This window comes from Pan paniscus, chromosome 11, assembly GCF_029289425.2.
Source record: "Pan paniscus chromosome 11, NHGRI_mPanPan1-v2.0_pri, whole genome shotgun sequence".
Classification (NCBI taxonomy): Eukaryota; Metazoa; Chordata; class Mammalia; order Primates; family Hominidae; genus Pan; species Pan paniscus.
Window position 1 is genome coordinate 39,121,320 of NC_073260.2, and position 20,649 is coordinate 39,141,968.

Here is a 20,649-nt window from a genome sequence, read left to right on the forward strand (position 1 = left end):
ATTTTTTATATTTTTAGTAGAGGTGGGGTTTCACCGTGTTAGCCATGATGGTCTCGATCTCCTGACCTCGTGATCTGCCCACCTCGGCCTCCCAGAGTGTTGGGATTACAGGCGTGAGCCACTGCGCCCAGCCTGTTTTCAGCAATATTATAATTACCTATACTACCTTTACTGGAAGTTAAAGTTTCATCAGAGATCTGCCTTCCTCCTAGAATTGTTGGTTGGTATATTTAGTCTTTGAAATTTCTGTATATGTTATTGGAGGAGCAGAAGGAACTCTCCCAAGTTTGCAGATGTCCATTGAGACTTTCCGGATTGTAATAGATTATGCTGCCTGAGATAAACTTAGGGTAAATTTTCCAAAGCTCTACCTGTGGGGAAGAAATGTTGCAAGTCTATCCCAGTGTTTACTGTCTCTTTTCTTAATGATAGGATTCTTAATTTTCATCTGAATGTATCACTACACAAAATAAAAAACAGATTTCCCAGCTTTCTTTGCAGCTAGGAGCAGTCATATGGGTAATTTCTATTAAATAGCTCAGACTTCTTCCAGTGTCAGACTTGTACATTGAATTATCTGTTGGCCATCTCCGTCTGGATTTGATTATGATACTTTAGGCTCAACATATCCAACGTAGAATTAATTTCTAGATCTCTCTGCCCCTTTTTCTTCATCATCTCTGAATTTAGTCACTACTGTTAGAACCCTTAATGATTACTCCTCCTGTCTCCACCATCTTCAGACTCACATATTTGTATATATTTAAGCATATTTCAAATCTGGCTAATTTTTCTTCTTTGTAAATGCTCTCCTTCTCCCAGTTCATACCAGTATTGACCCTGGTTCTTGGACTTGCCATCTCTTGTCTGGAGTGCTGCTTCTTTGTTTATAGGCTGTAACTCATTGTCCCTTTCGTATCCACACAATCATGTCTCTGAAAGAAGCTTGCAACCATGTTATTCCCTTGCTTACACAATTAATTTTGATGTCTTTAGCCTCTGGCTCTTTGTAACCTGGTTTGATTTTACCTTTCCAGGCTCATTTGTCGTTCCGGTTCTTACATTTGATACTTGATAATGCCAGATTTCTTTTATTTCCCTTCTCATGTATTTGTGGTTCCTCACTACTGTGCCCTTGCTCAAGACTAACTAGGATTAATCTTTTCCTTTAAAATTGATTGGCTTGAGGTATTTATGGCTTTAGTCAAATTTACATGTTTCTTTTCTGTTTTTTAGTGATAGGGTCTCTCTTTGTTGCCCAGGTTGGAGTGCAGTTGTGTGATCATAGCTCACTGTAACCTCAAACTCCTGGGCTTAAGTGATGCTCCTGCCTTGGCCTCCTGAGTAGCTAGGACTACAGGCACTTGCCAGCATGCCTGGCTTATTTTATTTTTATTTATTTATTTTTTTGAGATGGAGTTTCACTCCTGTTGCCCAGGTTGGAGTGCAATGGCGCAATCTTGGCTCACTGCAAACTCCGCCTCCTGGGTTCAAGTGATTCTCCTGCCTCAGCCTCCCAAGTAGCTGGGATTACAGGCATGTGCCACCACACCCGGCTAATTTTTTTTTGTATTTAGTAGAGACAGAGTTTAACCATGTTGGTCAGGGTGGTCTTGAACTCCTGACCTCAGGTGATCCACCTGCCTCGGCTTCTCAAAGTGCTGGGATTATGGGCGTGAGCTCCCATGCCTGGCCTTAATTTTACTTTCATTTTTTGTAGAGATGGGGTCTCGCTGTGTTTTCCAGGCTAGTCTCCAACTCTTGGCCTCAAGCAGTCTTCCCAGTTCATCCTCCCAAAACACTGGGATTACAGGCATGGGCCACCACACCCAGCCAGCTTTTATGTTTTTCTAAACATGAAAGAAAGAAGCTCTGCTGTTGAATATACCACAGTCTGAAATGAGTATGTTCTAAGTTGCAAATTTTGTTTTTATTAAAATATTTTATTTTAGATTTTTTGAAATTGTGTTTTGTTTGGCTAGAGTGAATAAACTGATATTAATATGTGAATTATAAAATTGTTTCAAATCAGTGCTTACCGGGGTATGTCTCCTTATTTCACATGTGAGAAAGTTATGGCCAGGAAAGACTAGTGATTCTTTTAAGTCAGATGATTAGTTAAAAGCAGAGCCAAGATCTACTGTGATTTCCATCCAAATATAAGTATCTGCCTTAAATCAGGTGTGTCAGGGTTTTTAAGTCTTATTTTTCAAGTTCCCAGGCAATATTATAAGGGCATTTACATTTTGTGTGAATAGCACCTTGAGTAATGAATTGAGCTGTATACACTCTGTACCTTCTTAACAACTCTGATTCCATAATGAAATGGTTTATTTATAGAACTGTGGCCTAAGTCTTGCCTATGCACCTATCTTCTTGGCCATCTATTAATTCTAGAAGGGAATTTTTTAAAACTCCATTGATTATTTTAAGTATTCTAATGAAGCAGGCATGGTAGACGTAATGCTTTATAGATGTGTGTGTCTTTGTTTCTAGCATCAAGCATTGCACAGTTCTCTCCAATAACATAGATCATCTCTTACTGAATTTAACACTGTCTGATATCATGGTCTCCCTGGCAAATGCGTCAACTTTGCAGAAGGATTGCAGTTGGATAGAAATGATAAGGAAATTTGTAACAGAGACCCTTGAAGATGGCTCTAGGCTAAATAGTAAGCAACTGAACAGATTGCTGGGAGTATCCTGGAGGTTAATGCAAATACAGCCAAACAGAGGTAGGTGATGCTACTTTGCCCTTATTTAAGAGTGGAGCTCTTACATGTGCTATCTTAAGGTCTAGCTTTGAAATGATGGCTTGTAAACATTCCATGTAGTCAGGCTAATTGTATTCAAGCCATAAAAGGTAGCTACTGTCTACTTGAACACTGAAATTGTTTATGGCTCAGAATATCTCTAAGTGGGTAGGTCCATTCTGAAGCAGATTGATAAAGATTTCTACCCTCTTCTGATCTAGTTTGGCTAGAACTTGAGAACTTTTTCCCTTGATTGATATGGCATGAATCTTCCCTGTCTCTTTACCTTTTTTCTAACTTGAGGTTAAGTTATATTAAGTCAGTTTTAGAGTGACTTACTAATTCTTTGATTTTAAAACAAAATTTTCCTATTTGGTTCCCATCTAAATCGCCTTTCTAATATTCTGGTTTTTGTCATTCCTAGGTTTGTTGTTAAGAAAATTTATACTGTAACTACTGATTGGTTTGACTTTTTTATTAGGCCATTGCTATAGGACTTCAATGGTAGTTGTCAATTTGTGGCTAAAATTGGCTTTGCCATAGGAAGAAAGTAAAGTACTTCGGTGCATTCAGAGGAATTTGGGGGCTGTTAAACATTTTTTGATTCATATGCAAGTTGTTTTCTTTCTGTTTGTAGAGGACACAGAGACTCTTATTAAGGCAGTTTATACATTATATCAGCAGAGGGGCCTTATCCTTCCAGTTCGGACTTTGTTATTGAAGTTTTTCAGTAAAATCTATCAGACAGAAGAACTGAGATCTTGTAGATTCAGGTAAAATCTTGTTATTTTTCCTTTCTTTTTTCTCTTGCTGAGTTTTTCTGTAGTCTAAGTATTTAAATAATTTTAGAGAGATTAAATCTTTGGAGAAGTTCATTCTTTTTAATCCTACTTGTTTGCATTTAAGAAATGGTATAAAATTTTAAAAGATGCATACGTAATAGTGCCAGTAAACTTTATACCCATATCTGAACAGATAAAATACTGCTTAGGCATGCATTTCTACCTGTCCACTTATAGCTAAGGGACAGTTGGAACAACCTCAGCCCTTTCTCTTCCCCTCCCATAAAAATTACGGAGGTTGAATCTCTAGCCATTAGTGACATATTGAGGCATATGGGATAAGAGTGAGGGCAATAGAAGATGAGAAAGTTTCTGGCTTAGTTTAGTGCAATCAGAGAGAGACAACAAAAGAGTGGACTAAGGAATTTTTCAATAAGGTGAGTTTGAGGTTTATTTGGCATAGTCAGAAATGTTTGAGAGGAAGATACAGATTTGGGATACCTCAACATATATAGGTAGTTGTTGTAACGTATTCTGGTATTTACTTTAAGCCAAGTTACTTTACATAATCTCAGTAATCTTCATACTGCTACTGTGAGGTGGATACTGTTAGCTTCCATTTTACAGAAGGAAGCAGAAAATAAATAAATTGGTGAGTATTATGTAGCTAATGTATAGCAGAGCTGAGACTTAAGTTCAGGTCTATCTTGACAGCAAAGTCCATGATAGAATCACCAACCTTTCAGGGGACCTAGTGAAAATGTTCACTGTTATTCAAGACATTTACACTCCAGCAAGTATTCTAAAGAAATAAAAATAGTACAAGTTTGAAGCTATTTTGTATGGGAGCAACTTATGGTGAATGTGTACATTTGTTAATATAGTATAATAACACCGATTAGGATAAATAGTTAAGTGTCTTTATCCTTCAAAATAAAAATACAATTTAGATACTGCCCCAGTTAACATTAATTTAGTGGGTAAAGCCTTGGAAAATGATGCTGGCATCTTGTAGGTTCTCAAATGTTTAAATGAATAAATGTGGTATTATGGATACATAATTAGTCACTTTGTGATATATTTAAGTTAAAAAAAATTTTTTTTTTTGTTTAAATTTATTTCCCTTGTCTTTGAGTATTACATTTTATTCTTCTTTGGCCTTTCTAAGATATCGCAGTAAAGTGTTATCCCGTTGGCTGGCTGGCTTACCGTTGCAACTTGCTCATCTTGGCTCCCGAAATCCTGAGCTCTCTACACAGCTTATCGATATCATTCATACCGCTGCAGCACGAGCAAATAAAGAATTACTAAAAAGTTTACAAGCTACTGCCCTCCGAATTTATGGTAAGAGTTCATTTGTTTAATGGTGTGGGTAGTCATTGATCCACCCTGATATACAAAAGAAGTTTTTAAGGGGAGCTCTGTAGTTTTGCCTTTCCCTTAGTCTGAATTAGTAATACCATAGTTAAATTGCCAAAACAAAACATCAGACAGTAAATTCATTTTCAATATTTATTAGAATATAGAAGGTTAATGATTGTTGATGCTTATTGCATTCTTAAATTGTCTTTCAAACCACTTGCTATTCATAAATTCAAAACTAATCTGATACTTAAAAATTCCTTTGAAGCTCTGATGGCAAGACATATCTTTATTACTTATTTAATCATAGTGAATATCTCGTATGACTTTCATATATTCTTTGTTCATCTAGGACTGACTTAACTAATATTTTAAGCAAAATTATTAAAACATAACTGGGATGTATGTATGCATATAATTATTTATTGAAATATAATTCACATACTATAAAATTCACCATTTTACAACGTACAGTTCAATGAATTTTTAAAAATATATTCCTAAGGTTGTGCAACTATCACCACTGTCTAATTCTAAAACATTTTTATCACCCCAGAAAGAAACTTGTACTGATTGGAAGTTCATCCTTATTCCTTTCTTCCCCCAGCCCCTGGAAATCACTCATCTACTTTCTGTCTATATGGATTTGCCTATCATGGATATTTTGGAATTACATAACATGGGGCCTTTTGTGTCTGGCTTGTTTCACTTAGCATAATATTTTCAAGATTTGTCTGTGTTGTAACAAGTATCAATACTTTATTCCTTTTTATTGTTGAGTAGTATTTTGTTGTATGGATATGTCACTGGTATTTATCCATTTGTCTGGTGATGAACATTTGAGTGGTTTCCACCTTTTGTGGGTGTAGTTTTAAATATGTATTTTTCAATATTGGTCATATATCTGTAGGTATATATATATATACACACAGCAAACAAAGTCTTTTGCTTTAAGTCAGGTTGATGTAATTGTCACTGTTTAGCAAAATTGCTTGTTTACTTTGCATTCAATCTCTTTTCCTTATTACCCCCCTGAAAGTTTTTATTTCTAACAAGACACTTGTATATTAAATCTTTAAATTATGTTTGGTGTTTTATTTTATGCAGTAGCTTAACAAGCCATACATATGTGTTTTATGATATTAATATAATTATGCTTTTATGTAATTGATATTCATAAAATTCAGCATAAAATGTTAGCCCATAATTCAATGGAAGTCATTGATCTGCTTTATTAATCTCTGGTTTGCATGTCTTTTATAGTTGTTTTTAATATGTCTGTCCACCTCACTAGATCCACAAGAAGGTGCTGTGGTGGTGCTCCCTGCAGACTCTCAGCAGCGTTTGGTTCAGCTTGTATATTTCCTACCCAGTCTGCCTGCTGATTTGCTTTCTCGGTTAAGTCGTTGCTGTATTATGGGAAGACTCAGTTCAAGTTTGGCTGCCATGCTTATCGGGATACTGCACATGAGGTAGCATGCTCAAGTGAGCTGTATTTTAAGTGTATCATCTTTTTCCCCTTTTACTGGTAATTTGTGAATTATGGAAGCCTTTTGAAGTCGCATACACTACTTTCATTTACTCTTAATGCAACAATTAAAACTGTATCACTAGGTAGAGTACACAAGAGTAAGACTGTTTCAAGTTACTTGTTTAATGACTTTTGTAGATAGCTTGGAATAAGGGTTGAAATAGAATTATCAAAAGTGTGTGTAGTAAGGGATTTATTGGTAGGTGATGGTGTCGTACTTCAAACCTTTGTTGTTATGGAATTGCAGTATAGACCTTTTCTTCAGAGAGCTCAGAATTTAATGTAGCTGGTGAATTAAACAAGCTTGTGTACTGAGACCAGGAATCACTTGTAATCTCTCACTTTTTTTTTTCCTGGTGGTATAATAAACATAACATAAAATTTACCATTTTAACCTTTCTTGAAAAGTTTTGCCAGGCGTAGTGGCTCATGCCTGTAATCCCAGCATTTTGGGAGGCCGAGGTGGGCAGATCACGAGGTCAGGAGTTCAAGACCAGCCTGGCCAGCATGGTGAAACCCCATCTCTGCTATAAATACAAAAATTAGCTGGGCATGATGGTGCATGCCTATAGTCCCAGCTACTCAGGAGGCTGAGGCAGGAGAATTGCTTGAACCCGGGAGGTGGAGGTTGCAGTGAGTCAAGATGGCACCACTGCACTCCAGTCTGGGCGACAGAGTGAGACTCTGTCTCAAAAAAAAGAAAGTTTTAATATTTCAAGAGACAAGTTCTCACTCTGTTGCCCAGATTAGAGTGCAAGTGGCATGATCATAGCTCACTGCAGCTTTGAACTCTTGGGCTCAGGAGATCCTCCCTCCTTGGCCTCCAAAGTAGCTAGCACTACATGCCATTTTCCATAGCGGCTGTGCCATTTTACTCTGAAACTCTGAAAGGTTTTATGTTGCTCATGTTGGAAGTATCCTCATGTATATATCTTCAGTCATAGTATTTTAGTATTCAGCAGTATTACTGGTTGTGGGTAGGGTCTGATGTGGTTTTAGGCAGAAATAGAAATCTAGGCTGTAGTTGAAAACTTTTCTTGTATAGATCCCCTATCTCAGGTAGGTAAGAGTAGCTTACTCTTAATAGACTTTCTTCATACCAGTATAGGACAGATATTTGACTCTGGTCACTGGAAGTGTGCTTCATAACTGACAATAAACTTGCCTTTTACCAAAACAGAGAAAAACATATAAATAAAATATTGTTTGTATTTAAAAATTTTAGGTTTATTTCTTCCTTGTATATGCACATTAGAGGGGCCTGGACATATTTTTTAAGAATTTTAAATATTGATTAGTTTCCCATGTTTTTTTCTTTTTAGATATTAAAAAACTGCACTTTGTTTTGTGTAAGCAAAATGCTAGGCCTTTTAAAAGTTAAATTTTTAAAAAAATTTTTCCGTAACTTAAGAGCTTGTTTTTTATTTGACTTCCAGTAGAGGGCACTCTGTTCCTCAGATATAACTTATATTCAGTTCCGTTAAATCACCCCTTGAATGTTTCTTGAAATTGATTCTCCTTGGAAGATGCATTTAATGTCTTCATCAACATCTGTTCACTTATGTTTAATAACTTTTGTCAAGGATTTTTTAAAAATCTTGCGGTTTTTTTGCTTTTTTTGTGGCGATGAGTGGCGAGAATTGGGAAAATATATTAATTTTACAAATACTGATAACACAGACTCATATTTAAATGATTGTCATTGTAGTTAAAAGTCTACCAAATTAAATTTTGCTTTTTAGTATTTGTACAGAGTCCATTAGTAGACTTCTCTCTATGTAGGTATATTATTCCCATCTAAAGTAGTCCCTTTTTAAAAAGAATACAAAATTAGGACTTTTCAGCCTTCTTGAGCCCATAGCACCATCATTTTATCACTTTTCATAGGGTCATAATAAGACTAGCCGGGCGCAGTGGCTCATACCTGTAAATCCCAGCACTATGAGAGGCTGAGGCAGGCAGATCACTTGAGGTCAGGAGTTTGAGACCAGCCTGGCCAACGTGGTGAAACCCCATCTCTATTAAAAATACAAAAATTAGCTGGGCATGGCGGCTCATGCATGTAACCCCAGCTACTCAGGAGGCTGAGGCAGGAGAATTCCTTGAACCCAGGAGGCGGAGGTTGTAGTGAGCTGAGATCGTGCCGCTGCACTCTACCCTGGGTGACAGAAGGAGACTCCATCTTTTAAAAAAAAGACTGACGGTTAGTTCATTCAGACATATGTTGGGTTACTTCATATCTTTAGTTTTTTATTCAAAATAGCTCCTCTTCTTGACCATGACTATAAAATAGTCAACTTTTAAATTATTTCCCACTTATACTCTTACAATGTTGCTTCTCAGTCCTATGCATCCTGTACACTGTTGCCAGATTGATTTTTCTGCAATACTCCTTTACTCATTTCTGATTTTTATCTTATCACACTAATTGGTCTGTGAGATCAAGTTTAGCTCAATTTTTGTAGTTCTGATACCTTGCTGTCTCTATTAAAGCATTTGTCTAATGGCAGGACATGTACCACCTAAGCAAGGATTCCATGTGTTAAAAACCCATCAGCTAGAAATCATTCATGTTTATTTTCTCTCAGCTTTTAAAAAATGTGTTTAGAATTGCTCTCTCTACCTTTTTACCAACCAGTTATAGTTTTTTTACAATCTGATGTTTTCCTCATACCATTCTACTTGTGGTGTTTCATAATAATATCCAGTGGCCTTTTCTCAGTTCTTACCCCTCTACCCCAGTTTATTTATAGCCAGATTGGGGGAACAGAAAGCATAAATACAGAAAGATGCTCCGTGGTGTTAGATAAAATCTCTGAGGAAGGAGAAATTGGCTTGCACCAAGAAGTTTGGCTTGGGTTTTAAATAGGGTGAACATATGACCTGGTCTGCCAGGAACAGTTCCATTTTACTCCTTTTGGCCCAGCATAATCAGCGCCAGCACCCCCTTTTACTCACAGAAGTGTTCAGGCTTGGAAAGTATATATGGTTTTCATAGTTTTAAAGACAGTATGATATATTGCTTGTCATTTATCACTTTTCACAGGGTCAGAATTTTAAATAGGCTGTTAAATAAATTTGCTGCCCCTTTTGGCCACTGGATGGCACAATTGCTCCCTGTTTTCATTGAGGTCAAGAAGATAATAGTTTGTTTTTCAACCACTATTTTGTACTTCTTTGTGTTGAGCATCTGTGCTTTTTATAACCCCCTTAGCATGTGCTATTGTCCCCATAGACCTTTGCTTATCACCTGGGAATGACACTCAAGAAGAGTGTTTTCATTATTTTATGCCTGTCCCCTCCTTAAGAATATTAATAAGGCTGGGTGCAGTGGCTCACACCTGTAATCCCAGAACTCTGGGAGACCGAGGCGGGTGGATCACCTGAGGTCAAGGGTTTGAGACCAGCCTGGTCAACATGGTGAAACCCCATCTCTACTAAAAATACAGAAATTAGCTGGGTGTGTTGGTGCACGTCTATAATCCCAGCTACTCAGGAGGCTGAAGCAGGAGAATCGTTTGAACCCAGGAGGTGGAGGTTGCAGTGAGCTGAGATCATGCCATTGCACTCCAGCCTGGGCAACAAGAGAAACTCCATCGCCCCCCAAAATATATATATAAATAAATATAAATGCAATTATTATAACAGTAAAAAAATTACTAAGTACTTATAGGTGAATTAGAAGTTCCTAATTTTGTTTGATATTTATTCAGTTGTCTGTGATAAAAATTTTTAGTATCAGTTTGTCTGATTATTCTCAGCCTTTTTGCAATACCCATGATTGACATCTGTTTTCTTCCTAGCCTTACCTTGAAGGGAATTTTTAAAGGAGACACTAGAAACTGATCTCATAGGAGGAACCAAATAATCCTCATTTAATGGGAAGCTGCTTTACATTTAGCTATTCCTTTTGAGTCCTCTGCCAATACCTTAGCTGCACTATTGTGAAATAGACCTAGTTACAACTTTACTAAGAATAAGAACACATAGTTGCCTTATAGTGGCTTTAAAGATAAGTTTTCTTTGCCTAATTAAGATACTTTTGCTTAGTTATGTAGGAAGCTGAAGCTTGTTTAAACATAACTCATTTGCTGAGGGTAAGACTATAAAAATCAAATAGTAAATACATAGCAGCTGAACCTACTACTGAAAAGCAAAACTTCATCTTGGCTCCTTAGAGTCTGATTTTCAGATGGGATGGAAATTTTCTGTTGTACTATATATGTTGATCAAGTATGCTTTTTAATGAAAGTTTGTATTAATATGTTTGAATTTCAAACTTTCATACTAGGGTACTTGAGCCCTTGGATATGAAATTAATACAAGGCATACTATGGGTTTTATTTTAAGCTACTAAATCAAACTTGTTTTCAGTAAAGAACAATGGTTATATACTGTGCTACCTTTGACAAGTCTGTCAAGTTGGTCACTTCTGGTAATAGTTCTCCCTTTGTTTTTTATAGATCATCATTTTCTGGGTGGAAGTATTCAGCTAAAGACTGGTTGATGAGTGATGTAGACTATTTCAGCTTCTTATTTTCCACACTTACAGGTAACCACATTCACTTGCCAGATTAAAAAAGAAAAAACCTAATATGAATCACAGTTCTCCTTCTAAGATTTGCCATTTTATCAGTTTGGTTCAGTTTTGAAGATGATAAATATTCTATCTTGGAGTGATTTTTGTGATTAGTAACTGGAAATCGAAAGAATATTTCTAACCTACATACACTGTTAGGCTTCTGAGGCAGGAGGATGGATGATTTGTCTTTAAATCTCTTATAGTATGAGTATCAAAACCCTGAGCATTATTTGAATGTCACGTTATTGTATTTTTAAGTTTGATGTACTACTACTATTATTTTAAATGTATTATTTGAATATTTTCATTTTATACTTGGATAATGATAGGATTCTTTGAAATTTTCTGAAGACTTGAAATTAGGAGAGTTAATATAGTGTCAGGATCCAAAAAGAACTTGACAGATCCAATACTATGCTGAATCTAGCAAGATAAATACTTCAGAAGATAAATGTAAGCTCCTATATGTTTACTGTATATTTATGAATGTATACATTTGAGGTGGGAGAGGCTGTGTGTTTTAATAGTAGTTGTCAGAAAGTTTTTAGTGATTTTAGAAAGCTCATTGGGAGTCAGTACTATGACATGGCTATCAAACTAGATGATGCCTCTTTAGGTCGTGCTTACAGAAGTATAGTGATTTGAACATCAAGGTAGATAGGGTTGGGCCACATCAGTGGTATTCTGATCATTTTGAGAACTACCTTTCAGGAGTGACTTTGGCAGCTTGTTTGTGTAGGTTAGGCCAAGTGTAAATAGAGGTGGTAAGGGGAACTAGAAATTGTTGAATGAACTATACATGTATTGTCAAAGTAAAAACACCTAGGGGAATGGAGTAGTTTTGAAACATTTGAAGGTCTATTATCTAAGAACCTAAAGCATTTGATATATATGTAGGAGTATATTACTGCTTTTACTTGCTCATTTGCTTTTTTAAACCTACCATTAATTGGAAAGATTATGCCTTTCACTCTAAGTAAAATTGTCAAAACCCTAGTAGAAGTGGTAAAACCTGTTTCTTGCTATATTATAGATTGGGTCTGATCACATCTTTTATATAATTATATGAATTTAACTGTCTTCATTGCTAGCATTTTATTTTTTAAAATATAGCATGAAATGCAGAAGCTCAGAGAAAACAAGGTAGCTTAAAGAATGTTCACTTGAAGGCATATGTCATCTCTGTTTTTTAAGAAAGTCACTGTTTTTTTTTGTTTGTTTTTTTTTTTAAATTGGCTTTCTTTGTTACCTGAATTAGGGTTTTCGAAAGAGGAGTTGACTTGGCTTCAGAGCCTTCGAGGAGTTCCTCATGTCATCCAGACACAGCTTTCCCCTGTGCTTCTCTACCTTACAGATTTGGATCAATTTTTACACCACTGGGATGTAACAGAGGTAATAGTTCATTTAAAAAGAAACTAATAATTATTAAAATTCAGTTCATCAACCAGCAATAGTTACTATATATGAGTTGCCTTGTGTGAGATCTTTTCAAAGATACTTGTTTAAAGTGCTTATAATCTTGGACGGGAGAAGTACGTTTGAAAAGGGAAACATTCTTTATAAATTATGCCACTAGAACAGAACAAATCAGCAATTTGAATGATAGATCCATCTTTTTAAAAGAGGAAAGCATTATGAAAGAGTAAGAATTTGAGGTTTTGAAGGATAAGACTTAAGTAAGAGTTGGTATCCTTGAAGGTGACTTTTTAAATGGTAGATTATTCACCAGTTCCTTTGGTTTTAAGAATTACTATGTAACTTATTAAAATTAAATTTAAAACCCAAATTCTTTAAGTTTTGAAGTTTGGTTTACAAGTCTTATTTTTTATTTTATTTTATTTTATTTTTTTGAGACAGAGTTTTGCTCTTGTTGCCCAGGTTAGAGTGCAATGGTGCAATCTCTGCTCGCTGCAACCTCCACCTCCCAGGTTTAAGTGATTCTCCTGCCTCAGCCTCCCAAGTAGCTGGGATTACAGGCAGGCACCACTGCACCTGGCTAATTTTTTGTATTTTTAGTAGAGACGGGGTTTCACTATGTTGGCCAGGCTGGTCTCGAACTCCTGACCTTAGGTGATCCACCAGCCTCAGCCTCCCAAAGTGCTGGGATTACAGGCGTGAGCCACCACACCCGGCCTACAAGTCTTATTTTTTAAGTGAATTTAAACATTTAAAAGAGGACTTTGATTTAATTTTATTCCTTTTACAAACCTAATTTTTTTATTTTCTTAAATAACCATAATAGTATTTGTCCAATACTTCAGTTTTCTGACAAACCTTCACAAATAATTGAAGTAAATCTTAGAGATATTTAATAAATTAAAGATATAAATATGGGAAATCTTATGTTTTAGTACTACTTAATGAAACTTGAAATTAAAACCACAAGTCTAAATTAATTAACTACTGACTTTAAAAAGTTTTTTGTTACTGTTTTGGGGTTTGGTTTGGTGTTTTTTGTTTTTTTGAGATGGAGTCTCGCTTTTGTCGCCCAGGCTGGAGTGCATTGGTGCTGTCTCGGCTCACTGCAACCTCCGTCTCCCGGGTTTAAGCGATTCTCCTGCCTTAGCCTCCTGAGTAGCTGGGATTACAGGCGCCCGCCACTACTCCTGGCTAATTTTTTTGTATTTTTAGTAGAGATGGTTTTGCCATGTTGGTCAGGCTGGTCTTGAATTCCTAACCTCAGGTGATCCTCCCATCTTGGCTTCCCAAAGTGCTGAGATTACAGGTGTGAGCCACTGCTCCCAGCCTGGTGTCTTCTTTTTAAGAGATCTTGCTATTTTGCCCAGGCTGGCCTTGAATTCCTGGGCTCAAGTGATCCTCCTGCCTCAGCCTTCTGAGTAGCTGGGGCTGTAGGCATATGGCATCATGCCCAGCTGCTGACATGTTTTAAATTGGAATTATAAGGCTGATCTTTTGCCCTAATAGGCAAAATTGTCTTAAATGTTACAAATACTTATACTAAATACACAAACGGTATCACAAACATTAATACTAAAGATTTGTTTCATTTCTAAGTTTTTAAGTTTATTTTTATTCTTTTGTGTGTGCATGTAAATTTAGGGGTACAAATGCAGTTTTGTTACATGCATAAGACTATACAATGGTGAATCAGGTATCTGAGAGTATCACCCAACAACGTACACTGTACCCATTAAGTAATCTCCTATCATTCACCCCACTCCCACCCATTCACCTTTTTGAGTCTCTATTGTCTGTCATTTCACACTCTATGTCCATGAGTAGACATTATTTTTAGCTCCCACTTACAAGCAAGAATATGCGCCATTTGTCTGTGTCTGACTTGTTTCACTTAAGATAATGGCCTTCCGTTATATCCATATTGCTGCAGAAGGCATGATTTTATTCTTTTCTATGGCTAAATAGTATTTCATTGTGTGTAAATATCAAATTTTCTTTATCCACGCATACGTTGGTGAACATTTAGGTCAATTCCATATATTTGCTATTGTGAATTGTGAATAGTCCTGCAATAAACATAGGTATCTTTTTGATGTAATTATTTCTTTTCCTTTGGGTACATACTTGGTAGTGGGAGTGCTGGATCGAGCGGTAGTTCTATTTTCAGTTATTTGAGAAATCTTTATACTGATTTCCACAGAGGTTGTACCAATTGACATTCTCACCAACAGTGTGTAAGTTCTGCATCCTCACCAATATCTGTTTTTTTTTGTCTTCTTAATAGCCATTCTGACTGGTATGAGATGATATCTTTTTGTGGTTTTAATTTGTATTTCTCTGATGATTAATGTGTTGAACATTTTTTCATGTGTGCCTTTTTGGCCAATTTGTCATCTTGAAAAATACCCATTCATATCCTTTTGTCTACTTTTTAACGGGGTTATTTGATTTTTTGTTGTTGCTTGAGTTCCTTGTATTGTAAATTTTTGGTATTAGTCTCCTGTTGGATGCATGGTTTGCCTATATTTTCTCCCATTCTGCAGGTTTTCTGTTTGCTTAGGTAGTTATTTTTCTGTGTAGAAATTTTTTAGTGTAATGAAGTCCTATTTGTCTATTGTTGTTTTTGTTGCTTGTGCTTTTGGGCTCTTAGTCATGAATTATTTGTCTAGATCAATGTCCAGAAGAGTTTTCTGTAGATTCTTAGTATTTTTATAGTTTCATGTCCTACATTTAAATGTTTAATCCATCTCGAGTTGATTTTTGTATATTGTAAGAGAGATCCAGTTTCATTTTTCTGCATGACATTCCAATTTTCTCAGCACCATTTATTGTAAAAGTTGTCCTATCTCCAGTGTAGTTCTTGTTGACTTTGTCAAAGCTGAGTTGGTTATAAATATGTGCTGTTATTTTTGGTTCTCTATTCTGTTCCCTTGATCCATGCATCTGTTTTTATAGCAGTACCATGTTGTTGTGTTTACTACAGCCTTGTAGGTAATGTAAAGTATCACAGGGAATGTGATACTTCCAGCTTGCTCTTTTTGCTTAGTATTGCTTTGGCTATTCAGACTCTTGTTTTGGTTCCATATTATTTTTAGGATGGTTTTTTTCTAATTTTGTGAAAAATGATATTGGTATTTTGACAGCCGTTTCATTTAATCTAAAGATTAATTTGGTTAGTGTTGTCATTTTAACGATGTCAGTCTTTCTATCTGAACATTGAATGTTTTTCCATTTGTTTGTGTCGTCTACATTTTCTTTCATCAGTGTTTTCTAGTTCTCTTCGTAGAGCTCTTTTACCTCGGTTAAATATATTCCTAGGTTTTTTTTTTTTTTTTTTTTTTTTAGCTATTATAAGTGGGATTGCCTTCTTGATTTTGTTTTCACCTAGTTATTGGTATATAGAAATGTACTGATTTTTGTATGTTGATCTTACATCTTGAATTCATTTCTAGATATAAGATCATACCATCTAGTTGGATATGGTGGCATGCACCTGTAGTACTAGCTACTTGGAAGGTTGGGGCAGTAGGATAGCTGGAACCCAGGAGTTTGAGGATGCAGTGAAATATGACTGTGCCACTGCACTCCAGTTGGGGCAACAGAGCGAGACTCCATCTCTTAAAAAATAATCATATCAGCAAACAGGGATAATTCAGCTTCCTCTTTTCCAATTTGGATGTCTTTTGTTTTTTTTCTCTTGCCTGATTGCTCTGGCTAGGACGTCCCGTACTATGTTGAATAGGATGATGAAAGTGGGCATCCTTGTCTTGTTCCATTTCTTACAAGAAATCTTTCCAACTTTTCTTCATTCAGTGTGATGTTGGCTGTGGGTTTGTCCTATATGGATGGCCTTTATTTTGAGGCATGTTTCTTCTATGCCTAGTTTGTTGAGGGTTTTTATCATGAAGGGATGCTGAATTTTATCAAATGCATTTTTTGTGTCTTTTGAAATGATCATATGGTTTTTGTCCTTAATTCTGTTTATGTGATGTATTACATTTATTGATTTGTGTATACTGAACCATTCTTGCACCCCTGAGATAGAAACCTGCATCATGGTATATTATCTTTGATGTGCTTTTAGAGTTGATTTGCAAGTATCTTCTGGAGGAATTTTGTGTCTGTGTTCATAAGGGAATAAAAGAATGAACAAAGCCTTCAGGACATTTGGGACTTATGTAAAGTGACTAAGCTTATGAATTATTGGTATTCCCAAGGGGAAGAAAGATTTAAAGTTTAGAAAACCTAGCCAACAAAGTAATTGATGAAAACTTTCCAAGCCTACCAGGAGATTTAGACATCCAGATACAGAAGGCCTAGCAGTCCTCGGGAGAATACATTGCAGAAAGGACTTCATCGTGACATATTATAATCAGACTGTCTAAAGTCAAAATGAAAGAGAGAATTCTAAAATCAGCAAGAGAATAGTGTCTAGTCATTTATAAAGAAAATCCCGTCAGACTAACAGCAGACTTTTTAGCAGAAACCTTACAGGCCAAAAGAGAATGGGATGGCATAATCAAAGTGCTGAAAGGAAAAAACAAAAAAACCCTGAAAGCCAAAAAGTACTTTATTGGCTGAAAGTTGGGATTAGAGAGGTGGTAAAAGATACTCATACAAACAAACCACAAGTGAGCAGGAGTAGCTATACTTTTACAGGTAAAACAGACTTCAAATCAAAAACAGGTTTAAAAAATACAGAGAAAATCATTATGTAATGATGAACGGATCAATTCAGCAAGAGGATATAACAATTCTAAATATATATGCACCCAACACCACTAAGTATATATGCACCCAACACCAGAGCATCCAGATTCCAAAGTATTACTAGACCTAAAGGAAGAAATACATAGCAATACAATAATAGTGGGGTGCTTTAACACCCCAGTCTCAGCATTACATCATTGAGAAAGAAAATACAAAGAAACATCAGACTTAAGTTGAACTTTAGACTAAGTGGACCTTACAGACATTTATAGAACATTCTACTCAACAAACTGCAGAATATACATTCTTCTCATCATCACATAGAACTACCTATCTCCCAGATAGACCATATGGTAGGTCACAACAGGTCCCAACAAATTTTAAAAAATCAAAATCATACCAAGTATATCTCCTCAGACCACAGTGGAATAAAATAAGAAATCAGTACTAAGAGGAACTTTACAAATGATGCAGATACATCGTTTTGCATTAATGTATTGCAAAATTAAACAACATACACCTGAACGATGACATGCTCTTGAGCAATCATTGAGTCACTGAAGAAATTAAAATAGAAATTCAAAACATTTTAGAAACAATTGAAAATGGAAACAAATCATGCTAAAACCCATGAGATACAGGAAAAGCAGTGCTGAGAGGGAACTTCATAGCATTAAATGTCTACATCAAAAAAGGAGAAAGATTACTAATCAGCAACCTAACGTTGCACTTCAGGGAACTAGAAAAGTAAGAACAAACCAAGCCCAAAATTAGCAGAAGACAAGAAATAACAAAGATTAGAGCAGAACTAAATGAAATAGAGATCAAAAAACAATACAAAGGGTCAACAAAATGCAAAGTTGGTTCTTCAAAATGATAAGATTGATAGCCAGTAGCTAGACTAAGGAAGAATAGTGAAGATCCAAATAGACAAAAAAAGAAATGAAAAGGAGACATAACAACTGATACCACAGAGACTGTTACAAACAACTATACACCTACAAACTGGAAAACCTAGAGGAAATGGATAAATTCCTGGAAACATACAACTCCCCAAGGTTGAACCAGGATGAAACAGAAAATCTGAACAGACCAATAATGAGTAGTGTGGTTAAATTGGTAATAAAAAAATCTCCAGGCCAGGCGCAGTGGCTCATGCCTGCAATCCCAGCATTTTGGGAGGCTGAGGTGGGAGGATCACGAAGTCAGGAGTTCAAGACCAGCCTGAGCAATATAGTGAAACCCTGTCTCTACTAAATATACAAAAGTTACCCAGGTGTGGTGGCATGCATCTGTAGTCCCCCCTACCCGGGAGGCTTAGGCAGGAGAATTGCTTGAAGCCAGGAGGTGGAGGTTGCAGTGAGCCTAGACAGTGCCACTGCACTCCAGCGTGGGTGACAGAGCGAGACTCTGTCTCAAAAAAAAAAAAAGAAAAATCTCCAAAGAACGAAAAGCCCAGAACCAGATGGATTCACAGCTGAATTCTGCCAAATGTACAAAGAAGAGCTAATACTCATTCTCCTGAAGTTGTTTCCAAAAATCAAGGAGGGAAGAGGGAATTCTCCTTAATTCATTCTGTGACACCAGTATCACATGATACCAAAACCATACAGGGACACGCTGAGAAAAGAAGGCTACGTACCTATGTGTGTGTCTCTTTTTTTTTTTTTTTTGGAAACACAGTTTCACTCTGTCGCCCAAGCCGGAGTGCAGTGGCACAGTCTCAGGTCACTGCCAACCTCTGCCTCCTGGGTTCAAGCGAGTCTCTTGCCTCAGCCTCTTGAGTAGCTGGGATTACAGGTATGCACCACCACACCTGCTTTTGTATTTTTAGTAGAGACGGGGTTTCACCATGTAGGCCAGGCTGGTCTTGAACTCCTGACCTCAAGTGATCTGCCTGCCTTGGCCTCCCAAAGTGCTGGAATTACAGGCGTGACCCACTGTGCCCGACCCTATTCTTTATTTCTTAAATTTCTTTCTTTTTTTTTTTTTTTTTTTTTGACCAAGTTTCACTCTTGTTGCCCAGGCTGGCGTGCAATGACACGATCTCTGCTCACTGCAACCTCTGCCTCCCGGTTTCAAGCGATTCTCCTGCCTTAGCCTCCCGAGTAGCTGGGATTACAGGCGCTTGCCACCATGCCCGGCTAATTTTTGTATATTTAGTAGAGACAGGGTTTCACCATGTTGACCAGGCTGGTCTTGAACTTCTGACCTCAGGTGATCCACCTGCCTTGGTCTCCCAAAGTGCTGGGGTTACAGGCATGAGCCACCATGCCCGGCCACTATTTCTTAATGTTGAAAGGTGCTTGTCCAGTGAGAATGCAAAATTATGTCATCCTAAGTAATTTTGATTTCATTTTTTCATGAAGTAATATTCTCTCCTGGCTAATTTTATTTTTTGTTAGCCAGTTTTGACAGTGTTGTCAACAGGGTAGTCTCTAGGTTCAAGTTACAACCTAATCTTTTGTTGCTGTTGTTGGTATACCAATGAATTTATTTACTTGATAAATTCATTTTATTTTGAATTACCTTCATGTTCTTCCTATCTCTAGGGACTATATCTTTTATAGATATTTAACTTATTTCTCTCATGGCTTTGTTTGACTCTGGTCACAATGCTAGGGTCATGCCAATGACATCCTCTTTTTATTATCCATAGTGCCTGGTACTGTGTTTACTTATGGGTCTTGAAATCTTACGTTTATTTTAGGTTTTCAGCTTGCTTTTATCTCTCAGGGTCTGTATGGTGACTTGTAAATTCTCAGGGAAAGCTCAGCTTCTATACGGTTATGGTAGCACATGTAACTTTCTTGGTATGATACTTGGGGAGAGTTCAGGTAGTCTCCTATTTGTGAAAGAGGAGATTATATTAGAGTAGTTATGGCAGACCAGTTTTCTGCAAAAAACAGTGGAGAATGGTATTTAGAAACCAACATGTGGAATTTAGGTGTGCTTATTGCTGTTGGGTGTTGCTTCTCCCATATCTTCTTATTGGACATAAAGTAGTCATTCAACATCACAGAGTTTATTCTAGTTATATCCTGTTTCTTTTTTGTACCTGCTTTCTCTGATAGAAACCTGGCTCCAGTTATACTTAATATATTTACTTGATCAGCTTCTCTGTCTATAATTAGTCTTCCTTTGCTGCCACCCCTCTCATCTCACTCCACTTGGGCTCTGGTTCTTTCGGGCTGTCTACTCTGGGCCATCTCAGCACTCCCACCAAATCCAGTGCCAAAGTTTACCTAGTTTGGCTCCAGCCATTGGCTTTAGAACTGAATTGTTTAGGGCAGCAAGGGGAGGCAGAAGGGAAGTGATGAAGTGGTCATTATTGAATGTGCACTTTTCAAATGTGGTTTGGATTAATAAAAATATTCACCATGTTTGTTTTGGAGTAGGAAGATGGCCTTGGAAATGAGTTTTTTCTCATTGTTACTTAATGGTATAAAAGAAGTTACCAAGTAAAATATCTGGGTAATATCTACAAGATATTTTACAGAGAAATAATAT

The 20,649-nt window shown here is 36.7% G+C and overlaps 1 protein-coding gene across 3 annotated transcripts in view; it reads left to right on the forward strand.

Annotated features, from left to right (window-relative positions):
* The window catches only part of TEX10 (testis expressed 10), a 50,955-nt gene that overhangs the window by 20,393 nt on the left and 9,913 nt on the right, over positions 1-20,649 (forward strand). For all 3 annotated transcript variants that reach the window (XM_003820639.4, XM_055117811.1, XM_055117809.1), the window contains exons 6-11: positions 2,497-2,735; positions 3,391-3,526; positions 4,704-4,879; positions 6,192-6,369; positions 10,892-10,980; positions 12,269-12,402. In XM_003820639.4, coding sequence (XP_003820687.1) covers positions 2,497-2,735; positions 3,391-3,526; positions 4,704-4,879; positions 6,192-6,369; positions 10,892-10,980; positions 12,269-12,402 — 952 coding nt within the window. The remainder of the gene's footprint in view (positions 1-2,496; positions 2,736-3,390; positions 3,527-4,703; positions 4,880-6,191; positions 6,370-10,891; positions 10,981-12,268; positions 12,403-20,649) is intronic.